The sequence below is a fragment of the Vulpes lagopus genome, chromosome 3 (assembly GCF_018345385.1).
Source record: "Vulpes lagopus strain Blue_001 chromosome 3, ASM1834538v1, whole genome shotgun sequence".
Taxonomy (NCBI): domain Eukaryota; kingdom Metazoa; phylum Chordata; class Mammalia; order Carnivora; family Canidae; genus Vulpes; species Vulpes lagopus.
Genome location: NC_054826.1, coordinates 55793344 through 55809301, shown reverse-complemented (window position 1 = coordinate 55809301; position 15958 = coordinate 55793344). Strand labels below are relative to the sequence as shown.

The following is a 15958-nucleotide window of genomic DNA, read 5'->3' as shown; positions in this document are numbered from 1 at the left end:
AAATTCCTACTAAAATTTATTTTCCTCTTAGAAAGTATTCTTTCAGTAAATCTTAATAAATCTTAATCAAATGTTTCATTTTAGGGTATTTAGTGCGTGCCATATACTGAACAAACATAGGCTTGGGTAATAGACACTGGTGTATCAAACTCAGTCTGTGCCGTCCTTGAACTTACAACCTAGCAATGATCCATCTGTATTAATGTTACCCCTGTCACTCTTCTCTCTGACACCTGATTCTCTATATCCCTGTTCTCATTGCCTTATTTAATTTAGAAACTTTACTTGAGCAAGTCCTAAATAGACCAAAATGTTAAAGGATTGCATACTGTGATTTTTCAATACCCAGTGTTTTATAAAATGTCTGGTTAATTGTTGTGCCTGTATACTATTTTAAGAGGCAACACAACTGGACAGCCCTGTTGGCTCAGGGGTTTAGCTCCACCTTTAGCCCAGGGTGTGATCCTGGAGACCCGGATCGAGTCCCATGTCAGGCTCCCTGCATGGAGCCTGCTTCTCCCTCTGCCTCTGCCCCGCCGCCCCCCTATACCTAAAAAAAAAAAAAAAAAAAAAAAAAAAAAGCAAGCACAACTACTCAGATATTAGGTTTGGTCATAATTCAAGTAGCTTGGCACCTGTCATCTTTACCTAGCCCTCAGCACCTTAATGTCATTTGCATGCCCCACATAGTTTTTAAGTTTTATCAGAACTAAATGGTAAAATTTGGAGAGAATTTTTGTGGTTTGGTCAAGGGCGCTTCTGGTTCCTTTTTATCTACTAGTATTCTCCTGTTCCTTAAATTAAAAAACTTCAGAAAATAATATGCCTTGAATCTAAATTTAATAACATTATTTAATATTCCTAAGCCACAAATTAGTTTAAAGCCTCACTTTCACAAGTTGCTTTGATCTCCACATGCCTGAGTAAAAAGTTGTAGCTGGAGGACAGAAAAGTCGGCTTGATACAGTAATGGAGCTTTGTGTCGAGCTTTGTGTGCTCTTTTTAAAACCACAAACAATCTGGATTGAGGTACTGTTTTAAACCTTTACTTTTGGATAAAGGTGTCATTTTTGCTTATTTGATTATTGCAGTCAAGCCTTTGAATCAGTTTATGTCACAGATGAAAGCTAGGAGAAACAGGGCAGAAGGAAATTTGGGGGAAGTGGTTGAGTAATACAAGGTCAAAAAAATTAAATTAATATACAGTTATTTGAATGTGAAAGTGCATATTAAGAAGTGACTGTTCAGTTAATTGCTTTGGGTCTCAGTAGTGAATTTATGCCTATGTAAATCCCTAAAATGCAGGCAGTTCATACCTTCTAAAGAGCTATTTGAAAAACTAAAAAAAGAATGTGAGTGGGTGGTTCCTCAGATGATAAGGTAATGGATATGAAAGGAATTTGAAAAAAATGAAAGCTTCTACTGTTGCTTTGCAAAACTTTTGATTTAATTATACCTTGGTTCTTTGCAGTCTTTATACTTCCCAACCTTAGCTATTGAGTCCCTTGTACTTCTCAGTAATCCTCTCAGAATATTTCATTCCTGGGATGTCTGGGTGGCTCAGTCAGTTAGGCTCTTGATTTCAGCTAGGGTCATGGTCTCTAGGTCCTGGGATCTAGCCCCAAGTCTGGCTCTGCTGGGGTAGGAGGGAGTTGGCTGGAGATTCTCTCTCCCTCGGCCCCCGCCCCCCTCCAAGAGATCTCTGTCTCTCTCACTCAAATAAATAAGTTTTTAAAAAGAAAAGAATATTTTATTCCTTTGTCAGGAAGGCAGTCTGCATGGACTCTGGAATCAGGTAGACTTGAACCTGAATCCATTTCAGTAGTGTATGAATTTTTGGACAAGCATTTTAGCCTTTCCAAATCTTGGTTTATCTATTTAAAATGGGAGGACATCCACAACCTTACAGCATTATGAAGATTAAACAAGGATAGAATAGTAGGCATGATACCCATCAGGTAAATGCTCAATAAAGTTTGCTTTTTCTTTCCCCTTCTCATCCAATTGTGGATTCCTTTTAAAAAGCATAAAACAAAAAATAAAACCTAAAACCAAGAAACTTTGATTTATTAGGTTTATTTATTTGAAAGAGAGAGAGAGAGGGAGAGAGAGAGAATGTGTGTTGGAGAGGAACAAGCAGGAGGAGAGGGAGAGTGAGAATCTCAAGCAGATTCCCCGCTAAGCACAGAGCCCAACATGGGGCTTGATTCAGGACCCTGAGATCATGACCTAAACCAAAATCAAGAGTAGGGAGCCTAACTGACTGAGCTACTACCCAGGCGCCCCTGATTTACTAGTTTTTTAAAAAGGAATTTATATGTAGTTTTGAAGATTCTTTCAAATGTGAAATACTGACATTATAAATGTGCTATACTGTAAAAATCATTTTACAGAAATTAAATCCGAAAATCTCAGACATTTCTAAGCCACGTGCCAGATATTATTTTTAGTTCACCATTAAATTAAAGCTCTCAGACAATATTGAAGTGTTTCAGAGAAGATGATATCATTATATTTTGTAGCCAGCATGTACTTTTCAAATTGTTATGACTGTATTCTTTAATCACTTAACAGACTACATATCAGGGAGAGTTCATCAGAGGTACTATAGCTACTAAAATGAGGCAGACTCACAGTGTCAGTTTTATTTCATGTCATAGTTATATAAGCAAATGTAGGAGAAAGTTTCATAAATCAACTAATGAAGTGACAATATTCATAATATAAGCCGATATGGAAGCTTTACAGTTGAGCCATCAGATTAGTTTTGACTTAAGAGCACAGCCCAAGATGATGGATTTCATTTATTACAATTGTTTGTGTGTTTAGAAATCAATATATACTCTTGATAGGAAATAGTGCAACCAGGTTGTAATCTTTTTTTTTTTTTGTTGTTGTTGTTGTTGTTCTGAATGGCAGCCCCCCAAACACTTTGTAGCAGTAGTGTGTCTTTCTTGTGGGCTTATCTTATGCCTCCAAGTTATTAATACTTAAGATATTCTTGGGAGATAATATACATTATTCTTATTTTAGACAGTAAAATAAAGGAATAGAGAAGTGAAAGAATAGAATTTTCTGTCCTTAGTCTACATGTGACAGGGAAATGTTAAAGCCTTCCTGACTCACAGACAAATTCACCAGAGGACAGAATTTTTAATGTTATGTTATTTAGTGACTTGCAAAATGACCCTTAAATCTAATATCATTACAATCACAGGCCCAAAAAGCAAAGTTATTTTTCAGTCTTGACTTAGTATTTATTCAATTAACTTGCACTAAGAGATTGTGAATTTACTTAAAAGTTTAGGAGCTTTCAAATTTGTGGTCCTGTGGCAGGCCCCAAAGTATTTAAGACTCATTTTATGCTCTTAACAGATTTACTTCCTAATGGGTCAAATAGACATGCCCACAATTATAAGACAGCTATATTAATGTTACAAAGGGAATAGAGAAGGATGTGAAATCAGTTCTAACCGGAAAGGTTTGTGGGTGTAGGGATTTTCAACTTTGAAAGTGGAGCCTTGAGGGTGTTCTTTATAATAGCAGAGGCATAGAAAGTAGAAAATACAGAATAGATTTAGGGGAATGACCAACAATGCATCAGCTTGAATGTATAGTCAGCAAAGATAGTGTAGAGCCAAATAGAGAAATTTGATCTCTGTAGTGGATTCTGGATTTTATTTTGTTGTTCCTGAGCCATTGATAGTTTTTAATCAGTAGAAGGATATGATCAGTAGAGTGTAACTAACTGTTGACAGTTTGAATAAAAGTGAGATGGGAGTCTTTATAACATAGGAAGCGTTTATAGAAATATTAAAAGAGATGATGAGCGTAATAACTAGAGTTATGGAATGGAAATAATGAGTTTCAAATACATTTTTAAAGGTAAAATTGATAAGTGAAACATACTGAATTGAGGTGGTCTGGAGAAATAGAAATGGTAATTTATGAAGATGTTCTGTCTGTTGAATAAAAAGTCCTTTGTTTCTTATTCAGACATCTATTTTTTATGTCTTTTAAGTATATTTCACATAATATTGAACTGGATTTTGAGTAATTGCTTTTAGTTAAACTGTTAATTCTTGTTTTCATATTGAGGGGTGCCTGGCTGGCTCAGCTGGAAGAGCGTGCAGCTCTTGGGGTTGTGAGTTTGCGTACCACATTGAGTGTAGAGATTACCTAAATAAATAAATACATTTTTAAAAAGACTTGTTTTCATGTTGAATAAATGGTTGTTTTTAAGACCCAGTTTTGTAGTTAAAATTTTTTACATTGTAAAAATATGGACATGTTTAGAATATTTAAATAATAAAGATGTAAAGGTAAAAAGAAGTCTTCCCTTCACCTGATTCTCACTTCTCTAATGATAACAACTATTAACAATTTGTTGTGTTTAAACATACATGTGCACCCACATCTTTATGTGATTTCTGTCACGCTGCCTTTATAAAAATAGGATCCAGTGTACAGTTTCTCAAAGTATCAAAACTTAGTGTGTTCATTTACCTGTCTCAAATGTATAGTCTTTCTGTATAATAACAAGAAGTTTCTGTAATAACAAGAAGGAAAAGCATGTAAACTTGAAATGATGCTGTGTAATTAATGTTTTAGTATTCTATCTTACTTAGAAATGATCTAGTAAGTTAATGATTATTCATTAGTTAATTCAATTTAATATTGGCCTAACATTTTAGGTTACCTTTAAAGTTCTTGAAAATTATCCTAAAGCTGACACCATAAAACATAATTACTATTGAAATAAAACGTTTGTCAGAATGATCATTCGGTTTAAACACAGATTTACATTTTCATAATCTTAAACATTGTTTTATGAATAAGAATGGCTTATTTGATCACCAAACCTGTATGTATTTCATTAAAGTTACTCTACTGGGATAAAAATATATGCTTACATTATATTTAACACTGACAAAAAATCAGAAGACAGATTTGTTCCATTAAACTAGGTTTGTTTACCAGATACTTACCTTAATTATGTGGACTTGGTTCTTAAAACCTTTTGACTTAGTTTCTGTAAGAATAATTTTTAAAAGTATAACACATTTTAAATATTAGAAGATCAATTTTCTTTTCTGGGAATTTTGGTAATATTCAATTTATAAATGCATATTTGTTTCTGTAAGCTAATTGGAACAGAGCTACTTTAAGAGACTTTATAATCTAATTTATTAATACTCTTCAGGAGTAGAAAAAGTAATCTGTACTTGGGATGAGAAATAAAGACCTTTTTAAATTGTGGATATATAGCCACCCAGATACTGAGAGTTTATTGTTTCCAATTCTACAATTTTAGCTGTGGCTACAGAGTTAACACAGAAACATAAAACCTAACCTGTCCAGATACCAAAGAGCTATTCTTCTTTCTGGTCAGTGTGAGATTCTTAATTGATTTGAACTCAGAATAGGTAAACGGGAGAGATAAATGAACAAATGACTAATGGATCAAATTCTCCTTTTTCTCTCACTCAACACAGAATAGGTCTCTATAAACCATCAGGGATTATTAGTAAATGGCAGTCCATGAAATCGAACTCCCAGTCATTGTGACAAAGTGATTTTTTTTTCTTGCATTACTGGGGAATTACTTCTTTATCCATCCTTGATATTTTATTAACTTAACCTAGATATGTACTTAGATATGTGGTTTAGTTTTTTAATTAAAATTTTTAAAATTTTCCTTCTGTAGGTTGTTTTCCCTTTATTTTAGGGGTATTGCTATTATGTCGACCTGCTTTTTTTCTTCTATTTGTTTAGCTATTCTGTGTCAGGAAGACTAATTATCTTTCCATTCAATCTCTGTCCTACATCTTCTTTGTCTTTTTTTCTCCTCAGTACTCAGGTTATTTTAAGATTTTTCTCCTTGCCCATTAATTTTCAATCTTTGCTTCTTTCCTTCCTAATTGATTGCCTTAGCTCATCTCAACTTACCTGTTTTGTCTTTTTATATTTGAATTCTTGTTTATTAAATGTTTGTTCTTCCTAGGTTGTTCTCTGTTACAAAGAACTAACTGGGAATTTTATTTTCTTGTGTTGTTGTTTTCTTTCAGGCTGGGTTCTTCCTTTGTTCTGCTTACCATAGTCATTATTTGTTACTTTACCTCCTTCTACTCTCTTGTTTATATGGTTATGTGGCCATTTCTTTTTATCTTTTTATTTAGAGACTCGAATAGCTGGATCAGGACTTTGTATTTGCCCTGGTATAACAGGGGTGAATTCCCATTGGTACCTTTTTCTCCTTGACTGTTACTTTTTCTCCTCCTTTTATTGTACCCCCTCAATATACCTTTTGAGCTGTTGTATGCTGTTCTCTTTTTTGTTTCTCTGAGGTAAGGGTATAAGGTGGTGTGTTGTGGGAGGGACTCTTCTGGTGCTCCAGGCTCTCCTGTCTCCGTAGATTTTGTTAAGTGTCTGCTAGCCTCACTCCATCCTGCTGAGTGTGTAGTACAATTTTAGGGGCTTCAGACCCTTCCCTTAAGTCAGAAGAGTGTCTTGGAAGTCAGTGGGTTCTGGTCCTACTGTGCCTCAGTTGAGGTTTCAGAGATTCTGTGCTGAAGATGTTTTCCTGTACTTTTCTAATATATGATATGCCAAATCATATATTTCTATCCAAACTGGAGGATGTTTATTACAACTTTGAAGTTTTATCAACTCACTTATTTTTCCCATGACTGCTTTTAGTCAGTGTCATCAGGCTAGGAGCCAGACCACATTGTACACAATCTTTTTCTGGCCACTACTTTTTAAAGTTTAGAGATATTTAGTTTAAACAATTTTTGTTTGACAGAGCTGGTGAGTTTTGGCTTAAAATTACACACACACAGGAATATATATATATATATATTTTTTTTTCCTCTCCTTTTATTAGTTATTGGGGTTGGGAAATTCTAGAATTCTGCTTCACCCCTCTGCAAAGTCTAAACCAGAAGCCTCCAAACTTTGATTGTATGCTCCTATGGGCAGAACCACTTAGGATAAGCATGCCTGTTAGACATATTTTTATTCATTTAAAAGTTTTACGCATGTGCTGCTGCACCATCTTTACTTGAATGTATGAGTCCCTAAATGTTTACTTTTGACTTAATAACATGCATACTCTAGAAACTTTGAATTTTTAAAGTATAGGGATGGCTTAGAATCAGATTTTTTTTAATCACGAAACAAAACCAACAAATAACAGTGTCGTAAGATATATAATTTTAAAAGCCATCAGTGACCATAAGGCATATACTTTACTTTTATTCATATTTTGCATTTTTGTATGCTTAGAATTTTTATATAATCATTTTCTGTTAATGTTAGGATTGGGAGAGATTAGTGGACTAGTCAATTTTATCAAAACTATTATACTTTTCACCATGACACCTACTATAGTGTCTGTTTATATTACCAGTTGAAAACTCTTTTGAGATGGATACAATGCAACTTAACATCAGAAGAATTTTTTTTGGTGCTATTGTGTTCTTTTCCTACATCCTATCATGATTTTAGTGATGAATTTTAAAAATGTATTGTTTTTTTTTTTAATTTTTTTTTTTTAATTTATTTATGATAGTCACAGAGAGAGAGAGAGAGAGGCAGAGACACAGGCAGAGGGAGAAGCAGGCTCCATGCACCGGGAGCCCGATGTGGGATTCGATCCCGGGTCTCCAGGATCGCGCCCCGGGCCAAAGGCAGGCGCCAAACCGCTGCGCCACCCAGGGATCCCTAAAAATGTATTGTTTTATAAGATCAAATGTGCTTAAAAAAATAATAAAATCACATTTTCTTATTTTAAAGGAGATAATGACCAAAGTGAAAAAAAAATAATTTGGATTGGAAATTGGAAGATAGGCGTTCTTTCTATAGAAGTGTTTCTTTTTAAAAAAATACAATAAAAATTGGCAGTCTAATTTTGTTAATTCTGGATTTTGCTATCATTATGCATAGCCCAGGTTTATAAAAATGTTCTTGGGCAGCCCCGGTTGCTCAGCGGTTTAGCGTCTGCCTTCAGCCCTGGGCGTGATCCTGGAGACCTGGGATCGAGTCCCACGTCAGGCTCCCTGCATGAAGCCTGCTTCTCCCTCTGCCTGTGTCTCTGTCTCTCTCTCTCTGTGTCTCTCATGAATAAATAAATAAATCTTTAAAAAAAAATTTCTTTACTTTCTCCTAATGACAATTTATTAATTTAGTGCATTCAATATTTATTGAGAGTTTGGTAGGAAGCATAAGTAGGTTTTGAGCTTTGCTGCATTTAATTGTCTACAAATATATATTCTTATTATGTTATAACCCATGTAATTATGCTTATTTAAGAACATTTTATCTCCTTTTTTGTCTCCTCAGATTCTGTCAAATTTTAAGAACAAATGCATCTTATAGCTCATGGAAGAAAAAACACAAATCAAGACATTTTTGGGTTCCAAGTTGCCAAAGTATGGAACAAAATCTGTGAGAAGTACACTGCAGCCAATGTCAAATGGGACACCTGTTGATTTATTGGGAACTTCTAAGAGTAACAATGTCAAAAGTTACATCAAAAATAATGGCTCTGATTGCCCATCATCCCATTCATTTAATTGGAGAACGGCAACCAAATACCAGCTTAGTGCACAAAGTGTTGAAGAGCGGAACAGTATTCAAACTTCACGCGATAAAGTAATTGATCCTGAAAAACATGCACCTACTCAAGGAATGTTTGATAAAAATGGGATAAAGGGAGGCTTGAAAAGTATTTCTTTACTCTCATCAAAGTTAGCAAAGCCATCCACTATGTTTGTGTCATCTACAGAGGAGTTAAACCAAAAGTCTTTGACTGGACCACCTAGTTTGGGTAAATTCACCAAAGGCACATTATTAGGAAGGACTTCATATTCTTCAGTCAGTGCCCCAAAATCACAGTTGAATGGATTATATGGAAACCGTTCAGCTAGTAGCATACAAAGGCCTAGAGCAAGCTCCTGTGCCACCAGAAGCAGTTCTGGAGAAGGCTTAGTACAATCCCTAGACAATATTAAATCTCTTACTTGTGAAAAAATGGTAAGGTCACAGAGTTTTTCACATTCCATTCAGAATTCATTCCTTCCACCTTCATCTATAACCAGATCACATTCCTTCAATAGAGCTGCAGATCTTACAAAGCCTTATCAGAGCCAACAGCTGCCCATTAGAGTACCTCTGAGGTCAAGTATGCTAGCAAGAAATTCCCGGCAGTCAGAGGTACTCAATGGGAATGATCACTTAGGGTATGGATTTAATAGGCCTTATGCTGCTGGTGGAAAGAAGTTGGCTTTACCAAATGGCCCTGGTGTAACTTCCACTTTGGGTTATAGGATGGTTCATCCCTCTCTACTGAAATCTAACCGACCTCCATTTTCTGGCACTATCACAGTTGATGGTAATAAAAATTCACCTGCTGATTCATGTGTAGAAGAAGATGCTGAACTTATGGCTAAGGACAGAACTACTAATAAGGACCAAGAACTAATTGCAAATGATAGTTACAGAACAGAAAATGACCAGACCATGAAGCATGATGCTAAAATTAGATACTTGAGTGATGATGTGGATGATATTTCCTTGTCGTCTTTGTCATCTTCTGATAAGAATGATTTAAGTGAAGATTTTAGTGATGATTTTATAGATATAGAAGACTCCAACAGAACTAGAATAACTCCAGAGGAAATTTGTCTCAAAGAAGAAAAGCATGAAAATGTACCACCAAAGGATATGTTTGATTCCCCCAAGGAAAATGAAAAAAGTAAAACTGACGAGTGGATAGATATAAGTGTCTCTGGTAAATATTAATATCCTTAAGTTTGTTTGCTTTCTCCTAGATAATATAACTGAACTTAAATTTAGAATTACCTTTTGATTAATTCCAAGATACTGTCAATTTTGTGGAGGGATGGATCTAGATAAAATTGGGGCAGGGCAACTTTTATTTTCCTGTGGCTTTGGCTCTGGGTCTTATTTTTCACTATTTAAAACAATGTCAGTAAAAATACTCTTCCCCTAATGTATCTTACCTTTGTTCTTGTTTGACTGTCATGCTTCAGAATTCTTTTTTTTTTCCCCCCACTTCCTCGACAGTGGCATGCCAGTTTAGACCATCTATTCCCTTATGGTAATGGATGCTATTTGTTTAGAGTAAGGCTGTGCCAAAGGGTAAATGAACTGGTAATAATATAGGTTATGTCCAATCTAATGAATGTTTTTATCCTAGGAAATATACATTTTTTTTAAAGGAGGACTTGGTTTCTTGTTTAATAAACTTTATAGTTATACTTTCAGAGGAACTTTATATTTTTAACTGAGGAAAGTGAGATTAGTACCTGTTTAAACATTTTCCCTTATATTTGGTTATCCTGGCACTAAAAGTCTGGAGAAATATCTAGGTGCCTGTATGGCCTGAAAAAAAGAACAAACTGAAGGGATTGGGTGTAGGCCTGTGATCTGGTGAAGGGTCTAGGCCATGCTTAAAGATATACATAAACCCTTGACTGTCTGAAGGTCTTCTAGTTAGAAGTGAATACCAGAACAAGTGTTTCCCTTATAAGGAGGTAATTGCAAGGTTAAATGCTATATACAGGGTAAGGAGTTCATGGCCAGTGTGTAAAAGTAAGTATCTTAGGAAGTATTAAAAGAATATGAGGCTTTATTTATAATTCTAGAAATGTTCCAGAAGTGAAAGATAGCTCAATGAATTTTCTTTATGTGTATTGGAAAATATTTCAGTAGGTTATTTAAGATTGATTTTTTTTATTGTTTGGGATTTAGAAAATACTGTAGTTACTAATATTTTTTGCCAGTTTTTTTTATTTAATAAATTATTAGAATTTATCTCTTCAGAACCTGAGAAATACATTTTTGTGAATTAACAACTTTTTTTTTCTTTCTCTTTTTAAAAAATCAATTGAAGACAGGAGTGAATGTACAAAACATACTTCTGGGAATAACTTGATTTCACCAGATACAGATTACAGAGCTGGTTCTTCATTTGAGCTCTCTCCATCTGATAGCTCTGATGGAACATACATGTGGGATGAAGAGGGTTTGGAGCCCATTGGAAATGTCCATCCAGTTGGGAGCTATGAATCCTCGGAAATGAACAGCATTGTATGTATGGATTTACATGTCCTTTTGCAACATTTTGTTTACCTTCTTATGGAAAGACTTGTGATACTGATTGGACTTTTTTTAAGTTTATAAATTAGCTCTCCTAGTTTAAGAAAGGAAATTCATATCTGTTAAGAGCCTATAAAACGTCTGACCTTAGTACCTAATAAAGCATATATTTGTGTCATATGACAGTTGAGTTAAATATACTCTCATACATATTAATAATATACATACGTATATGTATATATATATATATACTGTATTCAGGTTAAGGTAGGCTAGTGGTTCTCAAATTTGGGGAGGAAGGCAATGTCTGGAGCTAATTTTGGTTGTCATATTGAGGAGTGCTACTGAAAAGTAGTGGGAAGATGCCAGGGATGCTGCTTAATTCCCGACAGTGGTACCCACAGCAAAGGATTATTCAGCCCAAGGTGTCAGTAGTGCCACTTTGAGAAATCCTGGGTTAGGCTATGCTGAGGTAACAGTTAAGTGCCAACTCAGTGGCTTAACACAATGAAAGCTTGTTTTTCCTCTTCCCAAGTCTATTCTAAGTCTGAAAACTCTAGGGCAACTTTCTTCAGTGTTCTAAGTTGCTTTCATCTTCACCATCTCCAAGAGAAGGTGGCTTTACCATCTCTTTTGGAGGCCCCGTCTTGTTGCTGTTGTAGAGGGAGAATGCAGCCAGGTTTCGCGTGTGCAGTTACTCGCCTTGGCGTGCAGATACTACATGGTACTTTAACTCACAACCATTGACCCTAGCAACTTTAAGTACTAACTGGGCAGGAAGTGTAATTTTCCTGTGTGCCTGGAAGGCAAATTTTAAGAGATACTGTAAATAATGTGGCTAATACGCTGTATGAGTAGAGAATCGTTGGTGTGTTTGAAGTGACTCATTGTAATTACTCAGTGTATAAAATACGATTTTGCAGTAGTTGTATGGAAAGATTGGTAGTCTTCATAGATATATTAAATTCCAAGTAGATTTCAGGCATTGTCATTTTCTATACTCTTATAAACCTGTGACTTGAAAAGAATAAGCATCGTTACTAGAGGATTGTTTAATTCCACAAACATAGAGGGGACACATATTTAATTTAGAGAGAGTATCTCTATTTCATTAGATAAAACAAGTTTAGAAAAGATTACAGTTTAGGGCTTTATAAGCTTTCTCACTAGGACTTGTTAAAGCCAAGTATGATCGACGTGGGAATGAACATTGTGTCCAGCAGATGGCAGCAATAATCCACGTAGTACCTGACATTGTTTCTCCTATATCTTAATGATGCCTCTAAAAGAGTTCAGGACGCACCTGGGTTGACCATTGGTCTTGAAGACCTTAGATCTTCTGATTTAAGAGGAAAACAGTCTGAGAAAGGATGGAGGATTGGTGGCAAATGTTGAAAGTAGTGTTAGGATCTCCTACTGTGATAGTGGATTTACCATTTTCTGAAAATCTATTATTTTTTTGCTTTTTATATTTTTGAGTGTATTTTGTTAGGTAAGTACTTGTTTAGAGTTGTTTTCTTGGTGTAATTGAACTTACAGTCATAATTTAGTGATCTCTATTCCTCATTATGCTTTTTGTCTTAAGGCCTTTTCAGATACTAGTATATTTTATCAGTTTTATTTATGTATATTCCATCCTTTTACTATGAACCTTTTTGATACATAGCAAAAAGGTTATAATTTTTTAAAATTACAATTTCTTCTTTTCTTTTAACCAATGAGTTTAGTCCTTTTATGTTTGCATATATTGATATATTTGGACTTCATTCTGCCATCTTAACTATTTTTATTTAATTGTCTCCCTTTTTCTGTTTCTTTTTTTCTCCTTTCTTTGCCTAGAGTAGTTTAAATACATATTTAAAATTTAATCCCAAAAGAACTTTAACATATTCTCATTTTTCTTGGTCTCCCCAACCCTCTCACCAAAGCCTGTGTCTCCTCTCCCCACACCCCTCCCATCCCACCTAGTTCTCCAATCACCATCATGGTTGTTCTCTACAGTGGTGCTCCTTCCAGCCCAGGTCAAGATAAGGAGCTTTCATTAGAATGTGAGTCCACTGTGTCACTTATTAATACGGTTTAATTCAACCCACTATTTAGTTTAGTTGATTCTGTTTTCATGGTAAAACTTTCTTTTTGAAGAAAGTAATGTGTTGATATTCATTGTAGTGCAAGCTCCTTATCTTGTTATGGACTCTTAACAAGATAGATTTGTAGACTGATTACTTTGCATATCACTTATCTAGAATCTAGGTGATTTGTTGTTGTTGTTTAAATATGCATAGTGTTTTGTTGTGTATTACATTAAATTAAATGCACAAATATTTTTCATACAGCACAGAGAATTTTGAATATTTGTGTATAATTGTTTAAGTCATCCACATTGTGATAGAGAATATTTCTATCACCCCAGAATGTTTCTTGTGCTTGTCTGTCATTTTCTCAACCCCTCCCCGCAGAGATGCAACCTGTTTTGATTTTTATCACTATAGATTAATTTTACCTATATATACTTATAAAAGTAGAATTATAAACATGTCTATTTTATATGTCTTCTTTGACCCAATATTTTATACTTTTTGTAGTTTGCTTATGGTTTTGTTATATAATATTCCTTTGTGTGTAGATAATACAACTTACTTTATACCGATATTGATAGACATTCAGGTTGTTTCCAGTTTTTGGCAACTGCTACTGTTGGGAAGATTTTGTTACATACTTTTAGATGAACATTTATGCATTTGTGTTGGTAAAATATTCAGGAGAGGTACCACTGGATTAAGTATTTATGTATATAGCTTTAGATGCTATTAGTTTTCCAAAGTGGCTGTACAGTCCTACTATAGTAAATGAGCGTTCTAGAAATTTCCACTTTCTTTTGGTGCTTTCTCTCTCTCTCTCTCTCTTTTTCTATTCTGGTGGGGGTATAGTATTGCACTGAGATTTTTGTCTTGTATTTTGTGATAACTGCTTATGGAGTACCTTCACATATGTTTATTTGCCCTTAGGATATACTCTTGTGACGCCTTATATTGGACTGTATGCATTGTTTCTTTTTCAGTTTGTAAAAACTTCATATATTTGGAACATAAATTTTTTTACACACACATATACATGCACATTTATATACATGTGTATATATTCCATGTATATGGGTTATTTTTTAAAACTCTTAATAGTGTCTTTTGAATAGAAGTTAACAATTTCAATATAGGGTAGTTTACATTTTTTCCTTTATTGTTAGCACTGTTTGGAACCGCAAAATCTTCATTTACCCTGAAGTCTTAAAGATATATTACAATGTTTTCTTCTAAAAGCTTTGTTTGTTTTTTAATCTTTTGCACTTAGATATATGAGACATCTAAAAGTTATTTTTGTCCATAGTGTGAGATAGAGGTCAAGATTAATTTCTTTTTCTTTTTTTGAAAAGTTATTTCCCTACTCTGCTGCAGGGTTATCTTTGTCATAAATCAGTGACTATATCAGTATATTTCTTGACTCTTTTAGTTCATTGGTTTCTTCCTTTATCCTTGTATTATGCTACACTTTTTATTTCTGTAGCTTTAAATATTGACATCTGGTAATGTCTTACTCTTTGTTCTTTTCCAAGGTTTCCCTAGCTCACTTTTTGCAATCTCTTTAATTATTAGAATGAGCATATCAATTTCTACACAGAACCTGCAGGGATTTTGAGTGGGATTGCATTAACTTTGTAGGTCAGTTTGGGGAGAATTGACACATTTACTACAGTATATCTTCCAATTCGTGAATATGGTGTGTTCTTCCATTTTTTTAGGACTTCAGAAATATTTCTTGCTTATGTTTTGACTTTTCTATAAAAATTTATACATATTTGCTTTATTTTTAGGTTTTTGATTTCATTGCTATAAATGGTACCATTTAAAAATTTTTTTAAAGATTTTATTTTATTTATTCATGAGAGAGAGAGAGAGAGAGAGAGAGGCAGAGACACAGGCAGAGGGAGAAGCAGGCTCCATGCAGGGAGCTCGATGTGGGACTTGATCCCGGGACTCCAGGATCATGCCCTGAGCCAAAGGCAGGCGCCAAACCGCTGAGCCACCAGGGATCCCCCACTTTTAAAATTTTAATAAGTTTTTGTTGTATGTACAAATGTATTTGATTTTTGTATTTTGAGCTGTTGTTCCAATGATCTTGGTGAATTTACTTACTACTTTTAATAATTTGCCGTGGATGCTTTTGGAATTTCTACCTCTAAGATAAAGTCATACCATTTGCAAAGTCTGTATGTCCCCATCCTCCATTTTATTCAACTTGTTAGGACTTCCATCATAATGTTGAAGTGGTGATAGAATTTCAGCAAGGTTTTAATAGTTCACCATTAAAATTTCTGTGTGTGTGTGTATACATATGGGGGCGGGGTGATTACAGATAATCTTTCATCAGATTAAGCAAGTTCCCTTCTACTTCATTTGCTGAATTTTTCTTTTTATGTGAGTAGATGTTAATTTTTCTCCACATCTATTAAAATCATCAAAAAAATTTTTCCTGCTATATGTTATATATTTTCTGTTGGTGTGGTAGATTATTTTCTTGATTTTCAAATGTTAAACCACCTTCTTTCTATTCTTTGAATAAATTCATTTGGTTATGATGTGTTATTCTTTTAAATGTTGTTGGGCTTGATATCCTAATAGTTTATTCAGATTTTTTGCATTTATGTTCATGAGCAAGATGGCTCTATTTTTCTTCTTCTCCTCTCCTCTCCTCTCCTCTCCTCTCCTCTCCTCCCCTCCCCTCCCCTCCCCTCCCCTCCCCTTCCCTCCCCTCCCCTCCATTCCTCTCTCTTCTCTTC

At 34.6% G+C, this 15958-nt stretch overlaps 1 protein-coding gene across 12 annotated transcripts in view; it reads left to right on the top strand.

Moving 5' to 3' along the window:
- CCSER2 (coiled-coil serine rich protein 2) overlaps nucleotides 1-15958 on the top strand; it is a 186111-nt gene that overhangs the window by 33256 nt on the left and 136897 nt on the right. For all 12 annotated transcript variants that reach the window (XM_041750642.1, XM_041750641.1, XM_041750643.1 and 9 more), the window contains 2 exons: nucleotides 8344-9793; nucleotides 10919-11115. In XM_041750642.1, the coding sequence (XP_041606576.1) occupies nucleotides 8383-9793; nucleotides 10919-11115 (1608 nt within the window). In that variant the 5' untranslated portion in view covers nucleotides 8344-8382. The remainder of the gene's footprint in view (nucleotides 1-8343; nucleotides 9794-10918; nucleotides 11116-15958) is intronic.